At 51.5% G+C, this 24,510-nt stretch overlaps 2 protein-coding genes across 15 annotated transcripts in view; both read right to left on the bottom strand.

Moving 5' to 3' along the window:
• Positions 1-6,463, bottom strand: part of IL16 (interleukin 16) — an 88,132-nt gene extending 81,669 nt beyond the window's left edge. For 3 of the 4 annotated variants that reach the window (XM_019743499.3, XM_019743500.3, XM_019743503.3), the window contains exons 1-2: positions 2,641-6,463; positions 1,972-2,197 (exon numbers count right to left, since the gene is read on the bottom strand). The gene's annotated coding sequence lies outside the window, so the exon portion shown is untranslated. The remainder of the gene's footprint in view (positions 1-1,971; positions 2,198-2,640) is intronic. The other variant, XM_074317683.2, reaches the window with a different exon arrangement.
• Positions 6,464-8,825: 2,362 nt separating this feature from the next.
• The window catches only part of CFAP161 (cilia and flagella associated protein 161), a 55,144-nt gene continuing 39,459 nt past the window's right edge, over positions 8,826-24,510 (bottom strand). The window contains exons 2-10 of one of the 11 annotated variants that reach the window (XM_088789395.1): positions 19,214-19,377; positions 19,033-19,099; positions 18,180-18,375; positions 17,210-17,299; positions 16,438-16,670; positions 15,373-15,457; positions 11,844-12,002; positions 9,746-9,819; positions 8,826-9,404 (exon numbers count right to left, since the gene is read on the bottom strand). In XM_088789395.1, coding sequence (XP_088645521.1) covers positions 9,209-9,404; positions 9,746-9,819; positions 11,844-12,002; positions 15,373-15,457; positions 16,438-16,670; positions 17,210-17,299; positions 18,180-18,305 — 963 coding nt within the window. In that variant the 5' untranslated portion in view covers positions 18,306-18,375; positions 19,033-19,099; positions 19,214-19,377 and the 3' untranslated portion in view covers positions 8,826-9,208. The remainder of the gene's footprint in view (positions 9,405-9,745; positions 9,820-11,843; positions 12,003-15,372; positions 15,458-16,437; positions 16,671-17,209; positions 17,300-18,179; positions 18,376-19,032; positions 19,100-19,213; positions 19,378-24,510) is intronic. The other 10 variants (XM_088789393.1, XM_088789399.1, XM_088789397.1 and 7 more) reach the window with 10 other exon arrangements.

Raw genomic sequence — 24,510 nt, 5'->3', positions numbered from 1 at the left:
TGCCAAGCACTGTGCATCATCAGTGAAACAATCCAAGAAACATCAGGCAGTTATTGAAGGCAGTTTTCAAAGCCCATCTTACATGGTGTGGGAGGCTATTAATACTACAAATATAAAACTGTATAACTGAAAGCCAATTGCGTATAAGCATAAACTCTATTTAAATCATGACATAGATGGGACGTTTAGTACATCCGCCAGAATAGCAGTTTCAGCTGCAGTAACAACACTGTATCCCCACATCTCGGAATTTTAACCCAACAGAAGCTCATTTCTCACTCAGAGTCTGATGGTGCGAGTCCGGCCACCGCGCAAGGCAGCAGCTCCCAGTAGGTGCCGCGGATCCGGGCGGCCTCCTCCTGTGTCTCCAGGGGAGAAGCCTCACAGCCCCGGCCACTCGCAGCTCACATGCAGTCAGCATGTGCTTCTCTGGGTCCAGAGGACTCTTCCAAGAGCAGGCACCAGCAAGCTTTTTCGGAAGGTGAACATGTTCAGCTTGCAGGCCGTAAGGTCTCTATTGCAATCACTCAACTCGGCCATGGAGCCCCCCGAGCCGTCCCAGTGTGTGCACGGACGGGCCTGGCTGTGTTCCAATCAGACCTTATTTACAAAAACAGGCAGCGCGCGGGACCCGGCCAGTGGGCAGGAGCCCGCCAACTGCTGATGTGAAAGTCCCAGTCAGCGGCCCTCTGTGCACCGCGGGCGCTGTACGGCCAGCAGCACAGCCACAGCACTGCATTCAGAGGGGAGGGAAATGGGGGACACCCAGTTGTCTGGCCCACAGGAACTGAAATCCCTGGAGGATGCTCCCTGATTAGCCCTCATTCTGCTCTCGGGAGGGCGCCTTGCTGACGGCTCTCCGAGGACACATTTCAGAAGGCGGTCTCCTGGGCCACATCTGAAGTGGGCTTTGGAGAATACGTCCTCCTTGGGGGCTGCTTTCTCAGTCTGTCTGCTCCCTGTACGGCTGGGATCTCAGGGTCTTCACAGGGTGAAAGACCTCAAATAATCACACGCTTTTGTAGGATCTTTTCTTCTTCTTTCTTTTTCTTTTTTTTTGCTTTTCAGCAGCATGACTCTCAAACTCAGTAGTCAGTCTCGTCTTCCAGGAGCCACACCCACTGTTCTTTCAGGACTTGGTTCCCAGATCTGCTCTCTCGCTCTAGTCCCTGCCCCTAAGCCTTTCCCTCAGCACCGCAGGCCTTGAGACGTTATAGCTGCTAGAACACTTAGCAGTAGGTATTAGAGCCACACCTGTCATTTCATTTTTGCCTTCATCCCAAGTGGGCGCCACACCGGACTCCGACATTTGCCGTTGGCACCTCAGAGTCTCTCTTAATCCCATTTCTGATGATGCGTTCTACAGGCAGCCGGTTTTCCTGCTTTCATTTCTGCACTGTCTCCCGTCCCTCTTATTCCTCTTGGACACTAGTCAGCCTTCTCTGTGCTCATCTCTTCCCTGTAAACAGCTTGTTACCCACACACGGTGCCGACCAGCACGCACCACCAACGTTCTGTTCCCAACCTCTTCCCCTGGAGCCACAAGGAGCCAACGTGACGTCCGAGTCATCACAGGCGACTCGTCTTGTAGATGTTTCCCCAGCGCGTAGCTGGCGCTGACCGCGGTCTCCAGTTTCGGACTCGGTTCCCTCTCTGCCAGTAGCCTAACCAGTAAGCCAGTGCCACAAAGTTTATGCTTTCATCGCAGCAGTATTGTACGTCTACCACCAATTTCCAAATTAGTCAGAACAAGCGAGGGTACCCTATGGTCACCAACTACCCCAAAATTCAGTGGTTTAACCCAGCAAGTCGTCCCTCACATAAAGTCTGCCAGGAGCCTGGCGGCGTCCTAGAGCATGTAGTATACATGTCAAGGAAACACACTGAAAATGAACGGTATTTCATTTTCCTGAATTTTTCAAATTAAGTATGTATTTACTTTGCAATCAGAAAAAAACTACAAATACTTACGTCAACAGGCAATTCAGTTCAACTGACTTTATCCTTGGAAACGTAGGTTCTCTGTACGGGCCTTTCCAGAATCTTTTGAGACTCTACACTAGAGCACAGGCCCTTCCTTCGATTGGGTTGGCCTTTACGGGGTGCAGTCTGCCTGCCCCACACCGTTTGGACGGGATAGCAATACTTTCTGTTAATGTGCTTTTTCTCCTCCATGTCTGCATCCATCCTGTGCTGCCTGGAGACGGGAGGCAAGGCAAACAGACAAGTGAGTAGGAAGGAGAAGCAGGCCCTTCAGCTTCTGGCATATCCCACAGGATTGGGGGGCGTCCCGCCCCCCTGCAGTCTTACGAGTTACATGTGTTACAAGGAAGGCACTGCCCATTTGGTTCCCCCACATTCTTCCCTTGCTTGGCAAGCAGGTCTGGATACTGAATTTCTCAGTTCATTCCATAATACAGAGAAAATGCCTCTGGCCTACGAGGGACACTGCGGTATAAGGTGCTGCCCTAGAGGGAGAGGGCGCCCTGAGAAGCAGAGGAAGTGGAGCCCCCACCTGAGGTCCCACAGGGTAATGGACAGGAGGCGCGTTCGGCGCGAGAAGGGACGGGTGTGGCATCTGACCCTGATGACTTAGGGAAGTTGAGAACAAAACTTTAGCCCAACTCGGGCCCGACTCACCTGCCAGGTCCACCCATCGGGAGCTCAGCACCTGCACAGCCCGAGGGCAATGCCATCCCGATGCCCTCAGGCCAGCAGGATCCAGGGAACGGGCTGTGAGTCCCCTTCCTTTGCTGTGCCCGTGACCCGGAAGTCCCAGTCTGTGGGACAGGACAAGCAGAAGAGAGCTGAGAGTTTGGCCGGAGAGCTGCAGGGATGTGGCCCATACCCGAAGGCAGCAAGCCAGGGCCAGCGCCAGCGCCCGGAGGACCAGGTGACGATCCCTCAGCTGGGAAGGATGAGGACGTCCCGAGCAGCCCGAAGCACAGACAGGGCACTCTCGCTCTGGCCAGACCCCCGTCGTCAGTGTCCACGGCACGTCTGCGGGGGAGCTGGCCACCCCTCACAGCCACCGGTCCAGGTGCGCCGGGTACTGCCACGCACACCTAAGAAGGCTCTCCCACGTCCCAAATGCCATGTCTGGGCAGGAGAGGGCAGAGAGCAAAGAGGTGAGCAGCTGACGGGGGGAGGAGAGGAGAGGCTGGCCTACAGCCCTCGTCTTTGACCTTCCTTTGTCCTTGCAGCCGGGACTGTGTCCTGCTCATGTCCCCTGTGTGGCTGCAATCACCTGGGACCCTCACCTGAGGGCTTTCACCCCGCCCACTCCATGCGACAGGCCAGAAAAGCCAGGGAGCTGGTGTCCTTTGAGCAGATGGGAGGTGAAGACGAGATGTCCCCGCGTGCCCAGCCCACAGGTGAGGAGACTGACACTCATCCTGCCCTTCGGGTTCTCAGTGGGCGGATCCCGGTTGTCCCAACACCACTTGCTTGACAAAGCGCCTTTTACAAGGCCTTCCTCTCCTGTTTCACGTCACGTCAAATAAACTGCGCTCAATCTTTGTCTCAGGTCTATTTCCCGGGGGCCCAGACGGGACACCTCCTTCCCGCGCCCATCCCAGCAGCAGAGCCTCTTCCTCCCCGGCACAGAGGGCACTCTACTGTGTCCCCTTCCTTCCATCCCCAGCATGGCCTCTGTAATGTTCCTTCCATGAAGAGGAGAGGACGTAGAACCAAGAGACTCCCCCAGCTCCCAGCCCCCCGAGGCCAGGTCCCAGCCCAGCGATGCCAGCAGTCCCCCCGGCGAGCCAGGCAGCGTCCTGGGATGGCAACTCACAGGCCCTGGCACTTCAGTTCAAGGGTGGTGCTGCTTCCTGCCCGTCTGTGTGGGAGCACGTCCAGGAGACGTGAGCAGATGTTTGGCACACGCTCAGCCGGTTCCCATCAGCCAACAATAACACGGCACAGAGACAGTGCGGGAGAGACGAAGGGTGGGGCCTCTGCCCAGCTGCTGGGGACGGCCATGGCAGTCACCATCTCCACTCGTCAGGGAGGAGGGTGGAGGGTGTCCAAGTGTGACTTGCACTTGTGAGCGGTGTGTTAGAGCACAGAGCACACGGTGCCAGGATTGCAGGGTGCAGCCGGGTGGGTCCACCTGTTACACTCGGCTCCTCAGGCAGAGCCCACAGCTGGGCGGCCTGGGGAGCTGCAGGGATCTGGCTATCAGGAAGGGAAGGCCTGGGGCCTGGTGGCTAACCGCGGCCCACGCCCCCTCCTGGACACACGGGGGCATGTCTGTGCTCTGTCCACTGAGACGACGTGTCCCCACATCTGCTCGCACAGGGCTCCAGACCTTCCGCTTGTCCAGAGCTGGTACCTCGGACGAGCCCCACACTCTGTCCGTCCACCCGTCTGTCCGCCGGGCTTGCGGAGTGTGGCAGGCGACGGAGTGTCCGAGTGTGTGAGGCAGCCTGTGGCCCTGCGTGGGCACGTGGCAGCTCCCAGTCCTGCTCGCTGCTGCCCAGGACCGCACAGCTCCTGAGCTGAGGGCTCCCCCGGCGCCTCCCTCTGCTCATCCAGCTGTGCCCTGAGGCTGGGCTCCTGCCCCCCGGGATGGCACAGCCACAGCTGTGACGTAGAACTGCATGCACACCTAGGGTCACTCCCATCATGCACTGCAGCGTCCCTCGCTTGCCGTCTTCCAATTCCATCCAATCCAGCAAGATGCTCGGAAAACCTCTGCCGTGCAGACAGCACCACTGGGCGGCCACGGGCTCCAGCCCCGGACCCAGGTCTCCTGGCTGCCCGGCTGAGCGGGTCCACACTCGGGAAGTTCCTCTTCCTGTCTCAGTTTCCCCTCCTGCCAAATTCAGAGAATCACGGGACCCGTCTCACAGGTCAGACGTGAGGATTCAACTGGTTAGTACATGAAAACGTGCTTGGAACAGTGAGCGACTGGCACGAGCAAGCACTCCATAGGGAAGGCCAGGCGGGTGACGCTCTAACACGGGGACGCTGCTCCACGTGTGTCCCCGCCCACGGGAGCTGACAGTCACGCCCCACAGACAGAGAAGCGAGCAGAGCGACAAGTGCTGTGACAGAGGGCGTGCGGGTTCCGGCTGCAATGCTGGGCCAGCGCCCTCACCCGTAAGAGGGAGAAGACAGGTACACTTAGTAGTATAAACCCTGAGGGGCAGAGGTGGCCGTGATTTCACACAGACACGCAGCTCACAGGCACGTGAAGGAGACGGAGACACAGAACACAGCAGTGCCAGGCAGCACTCGGACACGCACATGCCCACGCCTGACGGCATTCCTGCGACAGGACAGGCACGTGGCCGCCGGCTCAGCGGACACAGCCTCCACCTGCACAGCCAGCCCAGGACTTGGGTCATCTCCTAACTGGCTTTTCAACCTGAGGAAATGGGGGCTCCAAGAGGCACAGCGACTTCTGCGTTCACACAGCTAGGAAGTGACCGGTCTGACCCCATGGCCGGGACTAGGACCGTTGTCCCCTCCTGCTTCTGTCTAACACATTTTGTCATTTCAGTCCATCTTCTAACAACTCCAAGAGGAAGCCAGTAACCCCTTAGAGAAAACTGAGGCTTGGTGAGGCGACCGACTTGAGCAAGGCTGGAAAGCGGCCGCTCGGACATCACGCTGCCCTCACTGGGGGCGGCTTCGGGGCCCAGGGTGCTCAGGCCGGGGTTAGAGTACAGTTTCCTGGGGAGAACGCCAGACTCCAGATGGAAGGGCTACAGAGTCCCAGAGGGGCTGGATTCTAACCTGAACTCCCCTTGGCACGCCCCTCGGAACGCTGTTAAAGCAGCTCTTACTTTTGCCTAATGCACTTTCTTTTACAAGGAAAAAAATGAACTGATACCCTGACCACAGCATTTTATAGATTTTCCCCTCTTAAAATGCACGTTTTGAAAACTGGAAACTCCCTAGTGTTTTGAAATTAAGTTCCACAGCTGGGCCAAACTGCGAAGCAAGGACTGATTCGGGTTTTTCACAGTGACCTCTTGTGGCCACACCAGACCAGAGCAGGGCCGACTCTGCAGGAGAACCTGGGGGCTTCCGGGAGACCTCAGGCCTCTGAGCCTCACCCTTCACGTCCGCTCTCCTAGGCACAGCTGTGATGCAGTCCCTGTCACCCGGCGTGGCGCCATGGGCCCTGCCTCTATCTCCTGTGACGGGTGTGTCCCTTCTCTCATCTGGGCCGAGTTCCCCCCTGTAACACAAGCAGGTGAGGCCAATGTGACAGACACTATGGTTCTGTCACTGCCTGCGGTCAGAGAAAGGAAAAAAGGGCATCTCACTGTCTTCCTTTGAATGGGCTTTGAAATGCTCATCAGAAACGTGAATCCTTTCTTTTATAATTATCAGTTCAAGTCTTTGGTTTTATTTTTCTACTAGGTCTTCGCTTTCACTGTTGGCGTTTTCTCTATATTAACCCATTGCCTCCCTTACCACGTAGTCTCTCCGTAGGAATTAAGCCAGCGATTTAGGCAGGCTGTCCCTATGCCAGGTTCCCTGCCTCCATCCCTGCCCCCCTCCCCTTCCCTCCTGCTCTTCCTCCCTCCCCCTCCCTCTCTCCCTCCCTCCTTCCCGCTCTCCCTCACACCCTCCCGCCTCCCCCACCACTCTCTAGTCCATCCCTTCCTCTCCACACCTCCTGACACAGCCTCAGTGCAAAGCCTCATCACTCTCCCCAAGACCCCTCAGCCTCCCTGCTGCTTCCATGACAATCTTTCCAAAGCAAAACCATGCCACTTTCCTCCTCAAACTCTTTCAAAGGCTGACCATCACCTGCAAGATAAAATTCAAATTCAGTAACTTGATACACACAGCCAGCAGTGATATTCCAAATGGTTAACAAGCTGCAGTTTTTTCTGAGTATCACTGGGAACCCACCAAACAGAACTAGCTTTGGCGACAGTGCTGGGCAAGGTTCTGGGGGGAGGGGGAGAGGCATTAACTCTTTAGTTGCTGGGTTGTAGGGAAGGCCAGAGGTCCCTCCAGGGAGGTGCCACAGTTGCAAAGGGCGCCCCATGAACAAGGGGCAGTGGCTGCCTTCTAACCAGGACGGAGACACCCCTGTATTTAGCCCCAGGGCAGCGCCTGCCGGGGACCCACCCTTGCTGAGTCCCTGCCTCTCCCCACTGCTCCACATGCCACACTCAGGGCCTCCTTGGCTTGGAGTGTCAGTGTCATCTCCGGACAGCCTCCCCGTCCTGTCCCCGTGCATGCGCGTCTGTGCGTGCGTACTCTCCTGTTCTCCCACGGCACTCCTGGGAGGCCCCGTGAGCAATCACACTGCTGGTCTCTTCCCTCCCCAGCCGCAGGGTCTCTGCTCCTCTCACTGTCCCCACCACCCTAGCAAGAGAAGCAGCCACGGGAACTGATCGGTAAACATTTGCTCAACTGACCAACAGTGAACCTCAGGGCTGGGGGAGCCCGTGTCCATGCAGCAACAGGGACTCAGTGGCATCGTCTGTAACCACCCCACCCACAGCACACAGTGGCCTCCAGTCTGTCACTGGACGCCTGCCCAGTAAGTTCTGAGCGTTAGCTACACACACAGACACTTACAAATGCTTATGTCTATACATCTCACGCATATTAAACTCTTATGTACACTGAAACGAGCGTTTTGAACAGTGGAAAACACACATGAATGTATTTTAAAGCTTAAAATAATGATACAGACAGGAGAGCTAAGCTTCCCTCTTCCCTCCATACCTGAGTGGGCCATCCTGTCCCCACACTGGCGGTCACTGCTAAGGGGCTGTGCTCCCCCGGCACAGGTGTGTGCACAGGTCCACACGCTGCCTTGTCCCCCAGGGCCAATCTGTACAAAATCCGAGGTTCCCACCAGGCTGGGCCAGAGCTAAAAGCTGATTACGTATCAGTATTACCTGGAACCCACCTTGGAAGGCACAAATTCTATCCTCTACAGGAAAAATGAACGTAAATGGGAGAAAAGCCACTACAGCCCCTGTGGGGAAGATCCAGCAGGCCTAGGGCTGAAGTGCTCAGAGGGCACATTTCCCCCCAGGACACAGACACTCAGCGAAGTCGAGACATTTCAGGTTGTCACAAGCAGAGGTGCTCTACTGGCACCTGGTGGGCAGAGGCCAGAGGTGCCGCCACACAGCCTGCAACGCACACGACAGTCCCCAGCGACAGGGAACAAGCTGGACCCAGAAAGCATAGCAGGGCCGAGGTGGTTTGGAAGATATACAAGGTCGACTGGTCCCGCCCAGTGGGGCTATTTCCGAGCTGTGTGACCTTGAGCCCATCACTTACCTTCTGCAAGCCACGGTGAGACCCACTGAGGAAGGCCTTCCCCATCCATCAGTCATTGCCAACGTCGTCCAGGTGAATCCAACGCCCAGCCAAGCCCGGGAAGCAGCGCCCTCACCCCAGCAGCCGTGATGGCACACGGCTGCCTCCTTGAGGAGGGTCGCCCGGACCTGCTAGAAGCTACATCTATTTAAAATGCATTTACATTACCTCTGACTTCCTTCCTGCCTCTCAGGACATTTACATACACACCAGCCTGAGAGCTCACCTTCCCCTGCGGGCTGGGTCTCTTCAGCCCATCAGGGCACCTTACCCATCATAGGTTCCCGGCAAAGAAGGGACAGATGGGCAAATACACGGAAGGAGATGTGTATTTTGCCAGAAACTTTCTGACCACGGCGCTGCCACAACTAGTGTGTCAGTTCCAAAGATAAGGTAGTGATAAAGAGATTCTGCAGTTCAAAAATCATTACAAAATAATGTGTGACTGGTCAGGTAGAGGTCCGGGCTCTCCTAAGCCAGAGGTAGAAACAAACAAACGACTAACAACAAAAAAAAAACAAGGGGGAAATGTTGAACTCCAAGGTAAGGCCACGGCTCCCAGCTACACACTGGTGATTTCTGACTCAGTTGTAGTCAGCGGGGACAAAGGGTGGTGCCAAACACTCGGTGTGGTCCAACAGCTTTATTAACAGAGACAGCTTTAAAAGGTGACATGTGTCCCTACACAGGATCCAAACAGGAAGCTGAGCTCCCAGAATTTCTGAGCTATTCCCCTTGGCTAGTTTTCTGTGTCCTAACCACCCCCGCCCCCAACCACTAATTCAATAATCTTCTCATAGCCTTTGTTTCAATATTGGGTTCAGAGGGCTCTATGTCTTCCTTAAAAAGACAACTGGAGATTTCGTGAGAAGCCACTCTGAGTGGGGGCGCACCTGGAGTGTCACTGGGCCCCCAGGTGAGCCACCTGCTCCAGGGCGCAGGTGTCCTCCGCAGGCGGTTTGGGCAGGTCCAGCATGGTGGGCGAGCCCTTCCTGGGACTGCCAGTCACCAGTACCCAGTGGTTCCGGGGCCGCTCCACTCGGTGGGAGTCCAGGTGTGTATGAGCAGCGACCTCTGCTTCCTTCCCAAAGCAGGTCCTGCGGAGGAAAACAATGGACACCGACTGGGAACAGAGCGACAGCCCTCAGCAAGCTGCTCGTTCACCTCAGGAGCACCTCACCGGGCGGACTGCTCTGTGGAGCCCTCGGGAGGGGGGTCTCTAACCCACAGCACGTGTGTCGGGATTTTCATCCTGTGTGAAGGGCGAGGACGGTGGGAGGACCCCATTCTGACGAAAACCCTCTTGGGGCCAAGCACGTGTCTGATCGAAGGGGCTCGGTCACTGCAGGATGTTTCCCACCATCGACGCTCCAGCATCAAAGGGCTGTGTGTGCTGCCACCCTCTGCAAACGGGGCTCCCCCGCGTGGCACTTCGTACCTTAAGAAGAGATGCCGGTGGACCGCCAGCCCCCGACCCGTGTGGCAGTGGCTGATGAGAACTCTTGCATTTGCCTTTAAAGATAAAGAAAGTGTGTTCTTTGCATTATGAGTTAAGGCCTCCAATTCCTAAGAGCAAAAACTTGTAAGTATACTGTATATTCATTTAAATTTAGTTTAAAAATACACACACACACACACACACACACACACACACACACACACACACACCCCTAGAAGCCAAACCATAACGGGCTGATTAAACACATTGATGCAGACACACGATAACACATTAAGCCGTCATTTAATCATATTGGAGATGATCTTTGACATGAGACATAGTCAATGGAAATTTAAGGGGAAACAATGAGGGTAAAAAAAAAATTAAAAAATTTAATAAAACTAAATGAAAAAACATGCATAGAAAAACAAATGATAAACAACAGTGGCTTCCTCTGGAGGGTGGAACGAGTGGTAACTTTTAAGCTATTTGTTGTTTTTCTGAATTTCCATAAGTAAATATATGTGATGTTTATAATCAGGAAAAAATACATATTATTTCAAGATCCTGACCCATGTAACACAGGGGCTGTGTGAGGAAGAGAGAAGCAGCCCCTGACGTGGAGAGCCGGCCCGGCCCTCAGAGCCAAGCTGCCCTGCTGTTCTCCCGTGGAATGTACTCGGTCTCACGGAAAGCCATGGCACAGGCCGCTGTGCATGACTCGCCATGGCAGCCAGGACAAAAACAAGACCCTCTGCCGTCACGTCTGCACACACAATACAGGAGCCACAGCAGCCAGCGCCCGCCTCTCCCGGCTAATGTGAGCGACGGCTGCTGCTTCACCAGGGACCGGTCAGCCGGGCTCTCTGCAGATTAGATGGCACCCGATCACTTCCTGACCACGCGTGATCCAGAGCGAAGCCTGCTTCCTGGGTCCCTCCCTAAAATCGCCCCACCAGAGCCGAGTCTCTAATACTTCCTTTCTGACACCTTCCTCCTGAGGTGCCCCAGTGTCCCCCAGGGTGTGCGCTCTCCAAGTAATGAGGCACGGGCTGCCCCCAGGTGCTGGCGGGGCCTCTGGCTGGAGCACGGGGAGCTCGCACAGGTAGGTGTTGGGTTCTCATTCTGCAGGTGTGCCCGGGTCTGAGCGAGGCTCAGGGACCTGCCTCAGGCTATGGAGCAAAGAACCCCTGTGCCTGCACCACTGCTCCCTAACAACCCAAGGACAACAGAACAATCTGGGCACGTGGCGAGAGCCGGCCACTTTTCCAATAAGCACTAAAGTGTATGACCCACCTAGTCCTCGCAAAGCCTCACGAGGCAGGTATGCTCACCTCCACCTGACAGGTAAGGAAACAGACACCGAGAGTTCACACTGTGGAAATACGAAGCCGTTCCACGGAGAGCGAGGCTTGGCAGAGGCCAGCATGCGTCACTGTGGCCCATGAGTACATGGTCCCTGCCGGCAGGACCTTGTGAGCTAGGCCCACTGCGGAGCTCGGGGGACACGCACTGTGCTGGGCAGGTTCAGTGTGCGTGTCACCAGGGTCCCTTCCTGCAGAGCCCCCACAGCTGGCCCAGCCTTGAAATCCTTCCCACTGTCCCCACAACTTCTACCAGCTCCTCACCCCCCATCTGCCGGACGCCTCGTGACGGGAAGCAACAGCTCTGTGCCCACCTGCCCTCATCAGGGTGGCACCTGGGTTCCCGTTCCACAGGGCCCAACGTCCTTAGAAAACGTTCAGCGGTGACAACAGGAATGTGCTGCCCCACGTCGTCACCGCGGCCCCTGCGTGGCTGTCCCTCTGTCTCCTTCACTTCCCCACAATTTGCTGTCTCTTCAGAAACCAGGGCTTTGCAGAGGCCGGGAAGGAAGCAGTGCCATCATGCTTATCGTCTCGGGCCAGGTTTCTCAGCCAGATCTCAGGGGCAGGGCCTGGGCCTCGTGTGTTTATAAAACTGCAGCTGAGAACCCCCGATGCAGGCTGCTGCCACAGGAAGAGCAGCACCTCTGCCACGTGAGGCCTGGAGTACACTGTCTGTGCTACAGACAGGAGCAAACCATCCGCGCTCGCCAGCGGCAGGGCCCAGGGCTCACCGGGACGGGGAAGCCTTCGTACTCCAGGCGGAGCTGGGGGTCCGGGAAGGCAGCCTGCCAGCAGTTCAGGTAGGAGACCTCATCCGTCAGGTACACTTCCTGGAGCCACGACCTCTTAGACGACCTCAGCAGGGTCCTGTGGTCACTTGATAAATATAACTGAAAATGACAGCAAGCAGACGGACTTCGTTACACTACTGGGAAAGCTGGGAAATAGGAAGCGGTCAGCTGGCTGGTGGCAAGCGTGTTCAAAAGCAGTTCCCCACACCCTGTTCCTACCAGTAGCACGAGAACGCTCAGCTCTTCTCCACCTCAGAAACGCCGACTCGGCTCCTGCATCACCACTGCGGCTCCCTCCTTGGGACGCAGACTCCGTACCCCGCTCTCTTCGCGCTCCCGCCCCGCTCCCCTCCTCCTCCTTTTCAGGGCACGAGCCCGTATTGGTACTTTATTTATTATAAGTAATGTTGCATGAAGCTCGCTGCAGGAAGGGAAGTGCTCTTAAACCCAACATGGTCACAGCTGACATTCCTTTCTAAGCCTGCGGGGGCACGGGGGGGGGGCTACACCCCTCTGGAAATGACATCCACACTGGGAATTTATTTAGGCAGCTATCTGGCTGCCCGTGCCTTTGCCAAGAAGTCCAAATCCTGCTGAAAAGTCCGAAATGTTGGTTCCTCATTAGCTCTTGACCAGTTCACCTTCACCCCGCACCTGGAGGTCATTTTTGACAGGTTTTCATAGGCAAAGCTATGCCACAAGGTGCTGTGGGGAAGGCAGAAATGAGTTACTGTCCCCAAGAAGTTTCCTGACTTGCAGGACTGATGACTGAGTAAAGCTGGGAAGCCCCTGGAAGCCCCTGGAAGGTGTGGCTGTCCAGCAGGGATGCCCAGAGCTGCAGGAGGCAGACGTGGCAGCACACGCTGTCCCAGGGGCTCAGGACAGCTGTGGCGGCCTGGTTGGAGGCACAGCCTTGGGAAGGAAAGACAGACAGGCCAAAGTACTTGGTGCAGGGAGTCATGGGACCTGGCGAGGAGCTGGATGTGGTTGGGAAAGAGATGGGTCCAAGGTGCCCTGTGGCTTTGTCCCTGGGTTATGGGGAGAATGGCAGGGCCGTTCCGAGCAACCAGAAGACCAGGACTTCAAATGGCAAAAAACATCTATGTCCAACCCCAAACTCTGCCTTGTCAATGAGGAGAACAATCGTCATAAATCAGGAGCCAGGCTGATAAATCAGGAAGACCACAGTCCCTAGGTTTGTCGTGAGTGCTCGGAAGAGTGAGCTAAATCAAACCTAGGCACACAAATGAGAGTATTAGAATTTGAAGAGAGAAAACTGCCATCATGTGAACACAGAATGACTGCCTACCTCCCAGTCCTAAGAGAATCAACTGAAAACTATTCACATTGGTACGAGTAAGTGATGTCACCAAAGAGGAATACAGAAATCAATGGTTTTCTTATATTTTTGTGGTAACCGTCATAAGGACCTCCCTACAACAGCATCCAAAATAGAAGATGCAAGGGACAGCTTTGACGAGACTGGTGTCAGATTCATGGGAAGGAAACCACAAAACTTTACACAGAGATACAAAAGACTAATCGAATCAATGGAGAGACATCTCAGAAAAATAAATATTATAAAGTCACGAAATATGTGAATTACTTAACATTTACAATGCCAATCAAAATACCAACTGACTTTCCCCCTAAACACAGGGGCAGAGGGATTTGAAAAACATTATTACATTTAACTGAAAGATTAATTCTTAATATAATTCAGACAAACACGTGCAATGAGAGGGAACTAGCCCTAGTTGCTGTCAGAGGATATTCTAAAGCTAGAGTCCTGGAATAAAAATGGACAACTCCAGTTCACAGGATCAAAGCAGGACTTTCAGAAAAAGCACGTTGTATATCCAATAACCCAGTGTATGCTAATGGGGCAGCATGTGTCAGTGACGAAAGGAATAACTATTCAAGAAATAACACAGATACGACTAACCAGTCCTTTGGGGGATAGTCAGGTGTTTACATAAAACCCGTTATCAAAATAAATCCCAAATGGACTAAAGACTAAACTGAAGCAAGAGTTACACTTTAGACATGTAGAAGTTAGTACAAGTTTTTCTTTCTATCATATCCTCGGAGCAGACTTTAACAGGCTCTGAGCAATGGAAGAGATTGCAAAGAAAAACTGTGATAGATTTTACTCGAAAACATATTAGAACAACTACAATTTAAAAGCTAGTAGCAAATGGGAGGAAGTATTAGCAACAAACACGACGAAATTCTATGATCTATGGAAGAGCATATATGTAAACCCAAACTGACAATCAGGCAAAGAAGGGTGATTCACGGGAGAGAAGAGAAGAAGAAAAGGAAGAAAGAAGAAAAACGAGAGACAAACAAACAAATTGAAAGAAATTATATCTGAATCTAGTACTTGTAATTTTCCCTGTGTTTGAAGTCTGTTCTCCCTCCCTTCATAAAAGAAAAAAAGCCAAATGTTATTGTGCTAATTTCTGGATAAGAAAGACAATGATGATCTACTTCGCTTTTTCAACAGTTTGGTATTTCCTCTAATTTCTACATTTTAAATCAGGCTGCAGCGCACCATCTGTGGTGTGTCATAGTTTAATTGCCAGCATTAACTTTTCTTTTTCAAAATCTATAATAATAGTGCCCCATCGTACAATAACGGACTCTTGGATTCAGTGAAAAATGCTGTATGGAACCGGATCTGCCCCTTAGAAGCTGAGTGACTTGGAGCAAAATCACTTAAGCTCCTTGTGCCTCAGTTTCCCCAGCAATAAAAGAAGGGGTAAAACAGTCCCTATTTCACAGACTTGTTTGGAGGGATAAATGAGTTAACAGATGTGAAGTGCTTAAGCATGTAGGAAGGTGTAATAATCCCCATTTTATAGATGAGAAAGACTCGAAAAGGTTAAATAAATGACCCAAGGTCCCACCCCACAGGTATGCACCACAGCTGGAATTCAAACCCATACTTACCTGGTTCTGTGACACCTCAGAGGCAGAGGTAAGGATCAAAGGTGCAGCTGATTTGTGGAAACTTAAGCAGCTCATATTGTCCTTCTCTCGTATGAGACAGAAGTTGACAATAAAAAGTCAAAAAAAAAAGAGAAAAAAAAAGCTGCCAGATGACAAACCTTGCTAGCATTGGGTACATTAAACAGATGTCATATTATTGTTACATAATCCAATCATTTAACTTACAAGTGGAGGTGATATAAATTTTTGCTTTTTGCCGGCTGCATTGCAAAAACAAAAAAGGTTTTTCTCCCTTACTCTTTAGCTTTTAAGGGTGCGTTTTTGAAATCTGCAAAGGTAGAAGGAAAGAAATGGCCCCCAATGGCCTGTGCCAAGCTGCGCCGGAACCCTAATACTGCCGAGATGGCTGGAGCACGTGCCTGTAGGGTCCTCTGCCTACTTCAGTAGGTGGCCGTATCAGTCCGCATGGAAACGAGTGACCAGCCCCAAGGAGACCTGTCACCCGACCACTCACCATCTTGTCTTCAGATCCCTCTGTCATCCCGAGGCGGAAGCTCTGCCCGTATCTAAGGACCTGGCCCGGGGCCTCTCCGTCTGCACTGTCAACAGAGAAGTACAGTGGGCTTCTGTGAGTCTGAACCACTCTGCAGCTCTATTGTGCGTGTGTGCAAGACGTTTATCACTTCCCTGCTACTGAATCTTCACGTATCATACCTGAATTAAGTCCCTAAACACAAGGCCTGCTCTTCCCGACTTCACATCAGGCCAGCAGCCTATGCCCTGCCGCCCTGCACAGAGCATGGCGCTTTGTCAGCCTAGAGCGGACGGAGCATATGCTGCGCTAAGAACCTGGGTTGGGGCGGTGACCTCTCTTGGGAGAACCAGGCTAACACGTATGTAGACATGTCATACAATCTTCCCTCTCAATCCTCCAGGAAACAGAAGTTGCCTTCATGTAAATTACCTGCACTCAACATAAATCTAAAGCAAGGACTTAGAAGACCGGCCGTATTCCTGTAACAGAAACTGGCTATCGTAACTTAGTGACAATCAGTCACAGCCAAGCAAAGGTGGCATTTTCAATTATAATTACGTATCTGTTCTCTAAGGATTTAAATGCTCGTTTCCAAAATCTCCTCAAGTATGTTTCTAGCAGACGATGAATTGTGAGAGAGCAAATCCCCACGCCATGCCACCTTGCGTTCAACGACTATGTACTGCTGGTGTAAAAACAACCCTGCGACATTGGAAACAGCGAAGGCAGTCAAATGAGCCGGGGCCTTGTGACGTGTTATCAGGAAAACCCGCTAGGCTTCCCGGCGGAACATGAATTGACTTGCCCGGATCCAATGCCTTTGAATTGAACACAACTTACTAACTATCCTGATGTTGAAGGTAAAGGGAGAGTGGAGGTCCCCTGGCAATAACTCCCAAGATAAAAACCAAGATGAGAATCAAGGTAATGTTCATAGAACCTTTGCCTCCAGTCAGCCCTCTACTCCAATCGCGGACATCCTTAAGCTGCAAGTGAAAACAGACACTTCTGATGAAGATGAGCTGAAAATTAAAGTATCTTTACCTCAAAATGATAAAAGTGTTTCTGCCCACCGGGATCTTGGTTGGCGCTGCACTCAGGCCACAGGGCACCTCAAACTCGTCAGTCAGGTAGGCTCTAATCTCATCTGGAGTCAAACACAGGCTCAGGTCCCCTCGGAGAAACAGACCAGCTTCTGTCTCAGGGTGGTCCAGGTTCACAAGCATCACTTTGTCGCCGCTGTGAACGTATCCATCCTCAGATATGGAAAGCTGCATCTACAGTTGAAATAGGAGCGTTTCTAATAAACCATGAGATTCCTAACAGCCAGTGCCACTGCAGGGCACCTCCTTCCTTCTCAGTCGGGGAGCCACTTCAACGAAGGAGTCACTCGGAGTTCCCCAAAGCCTCGTCGTGCTTTTCCTGCCACCAGCCCGCTCCCAATGTGCCAAATCGGAGGCCCTGATAATCCCAAATAAAATGAAACTGATGAAAAATCACATGGGTCGAGTCCATGATTAATTTATTCAACGTTCACTGAAAATATCTTGAGCACCAGCTAAGGGGCATTTTACTAACGCATGCATTAACCTACTCATTTTTTTCAATTTGGAAAATGCAGGTAAACATAATTGATAGCAAACTTCTCTTATGTTTCTGAAATCTTAGGGAATTTCAAACATTATGGCTTTCATACCTAAATAGAAAAACTGGCATTTTCCAACTTTTAACTCATTTATGAAATTTTCGCTTGCTTACCATATACTCACATTTAATTTGACAGGATTTCGAAAATGGTGTTTGAATTAAAAATTACCGGTCTGAGAAGATTCTCTTTCAGTCTCCTGTTTCTCTGTATGAGGAGCTGTCCCTTATCTCTCTTCTCTAAGAAGTCTTTCATGAGCTCCTGGTGAAAGACAAAAAGAACGTAAGCCAAAGGGTCAACACCAGTCCAGAATGATACAGATACTGGTAGCTTTTAGGTCAGAAGCATGTCAAGTCGGAAAAGCAAAATTTGAGAACAGAAAAAGAAATGTGAGTATCACGGGAACGGTGGAAACATTTGTTTAGCGTTACTTTAATATTTTATTTCATTGTAGAATGTTTAGAAAAATGAGAGAGGCAACAAAAGGAAACATCACCCGTCCCTACTTCAGCTGGCCACAATCATGAGTAACATTTGGAGGCCACATGTCCCCCACTGACGTCCCCCTGGTGTATGACCATTGACACTGAAAGTCCCTCCACCAAATCCTCCCACCAGGGCCTTGTCAAGACCACCACAGAATTCAAGGCAGTGAATGAAAAAGGTCAGTCACAGGGACACTGCGGGACACTCAGGAGGGTAGTGTGACAGGGTGGGGCACATGGGGGGCAGTTTTTCTTGAGTGGGTAGTGTGACAGGGTGGGGCACATGGGGGGCAGTTTTTCTATCTAGAGCCTGCCTCCTCGGCCTCCTCTCCTGGACCACAGACTCTGGGGCTGTAAGTCTGGAAGGAACAGAGGGAATTCAATGGGGCTCTAGACTAAGGGGGAGACACAGGCGGGAGGCCTCTTGAGAGCTGAGGCACCGAGCTGGAGAGGCCAAAGAGCCCGAGGAAAGGGCAGAAGGGCACAGACCTGGGTCAGCAGGACCGCAGATGAGATTCCGGAGTGGTCAGAGAGGGTGGGATTGTAGGGGTACTCGGGTGTGTGCTGGGGGAGAAGGGAGGCTTGGGGGGCTCAAAGCCGGGCACACTCAAGATGGGTGTGGGGGTGGAATCCCTGCGCAGCCTGGGGAGCGGCACCTGGCCACGTCCTGCGCACCTCCTCCAGGTAGACGTCCTCGTTCCAGTTGCCCATCCTGACTCGGGGACCGTACAAGTTCTGCGCCATCCTCCTGTCTCAGTGAGCGTGAGCAGGCCTCCCTGCATGCAGGCTGTGTTAGCGTGCCCATCACCATGACGACCCGGCCCCCTGTGATTGGCCAAGGCCTGGATCCTGCTGGCCAATGAGAGGCAGCACATGAGTTGCCCTGGGCCCCCAGCCTAACCCTCCTGTCACTCCCCACCCCATCCCATTGCCACATCTTAGGGCATCCTTGAGTTTAACTGCAAAGCAGGAGAGAGGAAAAGCTCAAGCTTACACACCTCGTTGTCCTAAATGCCCCCAGAGACAAGTGTAAAACTTTTTTTTTTTTCAGACTTTAAACGAAAATTGCTGTAAAAGTAGCATAGCCCTTACTTGTTCAGGCAGCAAAGAGAAGCTTTAAATGGAAGCACATCCTGCTCGCAGCCTCTTTTAAAAATCAGCACTAATATCTCTATAGTCATAAAACAACACGCGCTCAATACAGAAACTTGGAAACCAAAATAGCAAAGGAGGGAGGGGAAGGGAGAATTACTCAAAAGAACTGTACCGTTAGCATATTTCCGTTTATGTGTTTTCTGAGGTGATCCATATTTTTACGGGCTCTACAGCATTTCTCCTCCCTACCTGTTTCCAAGTGCAAGGACAAGCTGATTTGCAAGAACTCTTGATAAAACTGGAATACGCTGGAGCCAGCGCTTGTTAAACAAGTATTTTATGAGTGAGAGGGATAAACAGTTACTGTAGGACCCCCTGGAACTTGGCGCTGATCGAATGCTTTCAGAAACGCACCTGTATTTAGGGTCTACTCAGGACAGAGATGACAGACAGGAATTCTCCTCCCTTCAGCAGCCCCAGCCTAACAGAGAAGTTAACCCAAGAAAACAAGTCACTTCAGGAAGAACGGCGTGTAAGTGCAATGAAAGATGTGCCAAGGAAAAGCTGAGGAGTTTAAAGAAACATTCAGCCCCACCTTGGGGCCTGTGAGAATGAGAATCAGGAGATGCACGGGCACGATTCAGGGAAGGGTGCTTTGGAGGTGACCTTGAAGCAGCAGCAGCACGGATCCGTCTGGGAACATTGTCTCGCAGTTGGGAATTGGCCAGCTCTGTCAGTGCAGTACCACGTTCTAGGGTACTTCAAAAGGAGAGAGGGAATGAGGAACGTGGGTCAGACAGTACACCACTAACAGCATGTAACAAATTAAGAAACTGAGGCTCAGAGACACTAGTGGCTTATCCACGTTCAAACTGCTAAAAGGTGCTCAAAGCAAGGGTTCAACCTAGATTTTCTGACTCTAAAGTCCATGTTTTTTCCCCTCTTTAAATGTTTCCATATTCTCTGTAAAAGCAAGTATATGACAAGGCAGCTTTGGTCTCCACATGATTCAATAAGGTTCCAATGATTTGGTTATTGCTAAGCCTTTACACCAATACAGCTTTGCTCTCACCTACTTCCTCTGTGCACTGTTATCAAGGTCATCACATTTCTCGATGTTATAGGCCCATCAATGTAACTGGATGCCTATTGCTTTATGCAATTGCTTTTAAAATCACTGAGGGGGAAACATGCTATTATGCTCTTTTGTAATCACACACATAATTATCTTTGCTGGTGCTCATTGGTTTTTTTGTGTCGGTACAAATGACAGCCTGGTATTACCTGCTTTCAACCTGAAGAAGCTCCTTTGGTTTTCCTTGTAAAGCAGCTCTGCTAGCAACACAGTCTCTCGGTTTTTACTTACCTCCTATTTCACCTTCATTTTTGTAAGACAGTTTCACTGAGTATGAGACTTTGGGTTACAATTTTTTCTTTCGACACTTTGAATACACCATCCTTCCGCCTTCTGGCTCCCATGTCTCTTGTGAGAAGTTAACTCAACCTCACTGGGGCTCCCTGCATGTGTTTACTAAGTGTCTTGTGTGGGCTCTTGCTGCTGTCGAGACGTCCTGTCTTTGTCTTCACCGTTTTGACTATGGTCTGAGTGGCGTCTCTTTGCAATCATCCTACTTGGAATCTGTTGAACGTCTGGTTATGTGTAATGTTTCCTTCCATGAAATTTGGGATTTGCCAAGATTTCTTTGAATATTTTTAATGCTCCTTTCCATCTCTCCTCTCTTTCTGGGACGCCTAGTGCCTGTGTGTTGGTACACGTACTAATGCCCTCATGTCCCTAGGGCCGCATTCACTGTTCCTCCTTCTTTGTTCTGTTCCTCACATTGCATGATTCCTACTGATTTCTCTTAAATTTACTCATTTCTTCTTCTGACTTCTCAAACTTACTACTCCATCTGTTTAGTGAACTTTTCACTTAGGCTATACTACTTCTCAACTCCAAAATTTCCACTTGTTCCTTTTCTTCCTCGCCTTTCTTTACTGGTATCTTATACTTGCTGAGGCACTGTCATCCTAGCTTCTTTAAGTCCTCTAACCACGCGTCCCGTTAGTTCTTTGAACATATTTATAATAATTGCTTTGAAGTCTTTGTCTGCTGAAGTCCAAAATTTGGGTCTTCTCAAAGCCTGTCTTTTCCCGTTTCTTTGCAGGTCTCATAAATTTTCGTTGAAAACTGAGCGTTTTAGATAGTACACTGCAGTGACTCTGTACACAGATTCCCCAAGCCAATGCCCGTTGTTGTTCGTCTGCTTGGGGATCTGTTTAGTGACCTTGGCTGGACTGGTTAGATGAGGTTTAGTCCGCATAACGGACAGCCCTCTGACGCGACTCTTCAGGGGTGCAGCCGGGAGCACGCACAGAGTCCCCCAAGCCTCTAAATGGATCTGTGATAAGCAAAGTACCATAGAGAAGGATCTCACAACTGACAACACAGATGGATTGAAAATCCAGGTGATAATACAACTATAAACAAACATGCAAGGAGTTTTTTAAAAGCATTATTTTTTTTACAAAACTTTACTTTTATTTCTGAAAAAATTATTAAAATGTTCAATTTATTATAATAGTAGAAAAGTTTAAGTTTACATTCCTCAAAACCCTCAAAGTTAAGATCAAAACAGAAATGCACTCATACATTGCTGGCTGCTGAGCAATTTACTCAGTTCTCACTTAGCAATAAATATCTCCTTGAAATCAGGCCGCTATGTCTTCCCCTCTACAGTTAATATGATTTTGACATAAACCCGGTATATACTGGAAAACTGATTTGCTATTTTATTTTTCATGATCTGATGAAGCTCTTGGAAAAATTTAATTGGAGCCTTTTATTACTTGTGAAACATCTGGCAAGAAGGGCCAAAGAAATATTTGGGACAGAATCATTTTTAGAAAGAGAAGTAGGACAAAGTTCAGATACTGGGAAAGAGAAACGAGAGTCATAATCTTAAAAGCAAGTAACTTCCAGGGTGCTGAAAAGAAGTTTGAAAGTCCTCGGTGGATGACAAATGGTAGGTCATCCCAGAGTTGTGAAGACGCCAAATGGGATTAAAGCCCCTTTCACTCAGCGCGTGTAAGCATTTCTGCCTCTGAGCCTCAGTATCTTCATAGATAAAAATGGGTAAAAGTTACTTTACTGATAGCTCCCTAGGGAGCACTTCCCAAATGCTCTGTGATGTGTGAATCAATCTGGGGTTGGAAAGAGTTCTGCTGACAACACAGGTGAGACCGGTAGGGCTGAACAGGCTTCCTGCTGAAGGCCTTCTTGGAGCCTTGAACATAACGGTGCCCTGCAAACCACGAGGAGGATGACAGATACAGTGCTGCCCAGCGAAGTTCCACACGAATCCGTTCATGACAGAATCATCTTGTAAGACCAGTGCTGTAAGGGACAGTGACTCAGACATTTGTGAGGCTCGACGGACACCACAATATGAAAAGCAGACAGGGTTAGGACACGCAGATGGCAGAACCGCGGTGACCACCTGCACACAGGAGGCGCAGGACGAGGCAGGGTGTGGAGGCAGACACTAGCACCTCGAGGGCCGGAGAGGAACACGGGGAATGAGAGGGGACAGGAGAAGGTGCAGGCCTGTCCCCAGGCGAGAACTGCGCCTTCGCTTCTGTAAGGAGTGGACTCATACAGGGCAGAGTAGAGATTTCAGCATTGGCCGGGGTTACAGGCGCCGGCGTGGGTTTCAAGCAGACCAGCTGCGGTGGGGGGCAGGACGCCCAGCTAAGAGACAGCCTGGGGAGAGGTGATGGGTGTGCTTGAGTGAGGCAGTGTCAGTGGGGACAGACCGGTAGAAATGAATGAGGAAAGAACCAAAGTCAATATTGTCAGCTCTAGAAAAATGCCCATCTTATTGTTCATTCAACCAAGAGTCACTGTGCACCAAACATTGTGCTCAGAACTCAGGAGGCAGAGATGAGTCAGAGAATCGTGGGCCCTGCCTTTGGGGAGGGTCACAAAGAGGAGACAACTCTGAACAATTACACACACGGGGAACGGTGCCAGACGGTCAGTGCAGGGGAGGCCTCTCCGGAAAGACGTGGCAATGCTCTGCCCACAGAGCAGCTGGGGTGAGGGAGGCCGGGCGCTGCAAGCCCTGCTCGAAGACAGAACCACTGTGCTCGTGCCACGTCTACTGCTACTCCCACAGGCTGCTCTCTGACCGGAAACGGCTCTCCTGGTCTTTGTCTCCATCTGTCTTCCCTCTGGTGCACCAGACACCTGGGAGCCAGGAGACACCTGGGAGGAGACCGCCCACTGTGCGTGCTGACCCTCCCTGCAGACGTGATCAGCAGAGCCCAGCACCCACCCCAGGCATGGGCCATGGTGCCTCTTTATGGCCCTCGGCAATCCTGCAGTCACCGCCAGGCCCTCCTTCCAGCTGACCTCTTGGGTGATATGCGTGCACGTACTCTGCAGTCTTGAGACAGAAGAAATCCCCTCTTTACAACCCCCACTGATTCATAGGAGGGTGGAACCTGTTAAGAGGAAGTGTCTGTCCTACCCTGGTGGTTTGGCAATGCCCAGGTGGACTCAGGCCACAGGAGCTAGGGAGAGCCAAAAGGCCCTACCAACGAACGGCAGGAAGCAGCGGGATTCTCATCAGGCAGTGCGTCCTGGAGAAGGTGCCAGCACCTGCAGGCGGAGTGACCGGCACCCAGGACGGAAGTGTCCTCAGAGGACTGTGCACTTCTCAGCAGCGTGGGGGGGTGGAGGGGGGCTCCCAGCCGTCTCTAATGGACCTCAGACAGCAGGCAGGCTCTCTGATATTTCGGTTATGGGAGTGTCATTCACTCCCAGAAAATCATCAGAAATTTAGTTCAAACTTTTTGAAGTAAGGGAGTCCCCTTTCCAACAAAAGCAAGACAGAGCTCAATCACATAAAACCAATAGACAAAAAGGTGTGGTCTTATGGTTGACTCAAATGGTGAGCCCCCAAACGTCCACCCTACCCCACTGGAGGACCCTAAGAGTCTGCAGAGTATAGTATGAAACCCACTGCTCAAGTCTGTCCCACACCTAAGTTTACAGGAGAGGAAGCTGAGGCTTACAGAGCAGGTCAACTCTGCTATGCCACGCGCTCTCTGGGGGGAAGAAGAGCGGCTGGAATGGACGTCACTGGCCTCTCGGTCCAGGGCTTTTTGACTTCCCAGCTCTCACTGGTCCCCACCCGTGGGACCCCTCACCTCTTTGCTACTGATCCATTAGTCTTGTCTTCCTGGTCAAAAGAAAGTTCTGGTGTTTACAGCTTCAGAAAGACATAAATGGACACATTTCACACGTTAAGGGCGAGACTCAGAACGCAGCCAGGGTAAATCTGGGTCCGTTTCTCCTATTCCTCTGCAGCATGGGAGCTGGTAACCACACAGTGTCTGCAGCTAGGCCATCACCCAAACACTTGCAGTACAATAGGACACAGTTAAGAAGTGGACCGGTTCCAGGAAATTCTCCAAGATACAGGGTGAGTGTGCACAGAAGCATATCAGCGCAAAGACACATTTCCCCAAACCGTCAGCTTTTCCAGTTCCTTTAATCTGATGAAAAAAGATAGGATGTCCCCTCATTTCACAAACGAGGAAACAGAAGCACAGAGAGTTTATGGGAAATGCCCAAGTCAGCACCAGAGCCAGACGTGCACCCAGCACAAGAATGCAAGAAGAGAAAACGAGGCCTGTCTCCACAGTGCCCGCAGGTCGCCTCCCCCTCTATGCACATCACTCCATTTCGGATTGTCATGACAACTGCTGCAAAATCATTCTCTGTCCCATGGCAGCTCTGGGATTTAAAACGCAGGTTCTGGAGTCAGACAGTCCCAACTCAAGCCCCAGAACTAACCAACTGCAGGCAGTGCGGCCTTCGGGCAA

The sequence above is a fragment of the Rhinolophus sinicus genome, chromosome 13, assembly GCF_057876585.1.
Source record: "Rhinolophus sinicus isolate RSI-liver-muscle chromosome 13, RSI-T2T, whole genome shotgun sequence".
In the NCBI taxonomy this organism is placed as follows: Eukaryota; Metazoa; Chordata; class Mammalia; order Chiroptera; family Rhinolophidae; genus Rhinolophus; species Rhinolophus sinicus.
This window is presented reverse-complemented; position numbering and strand designations above follow the sequence as displayed.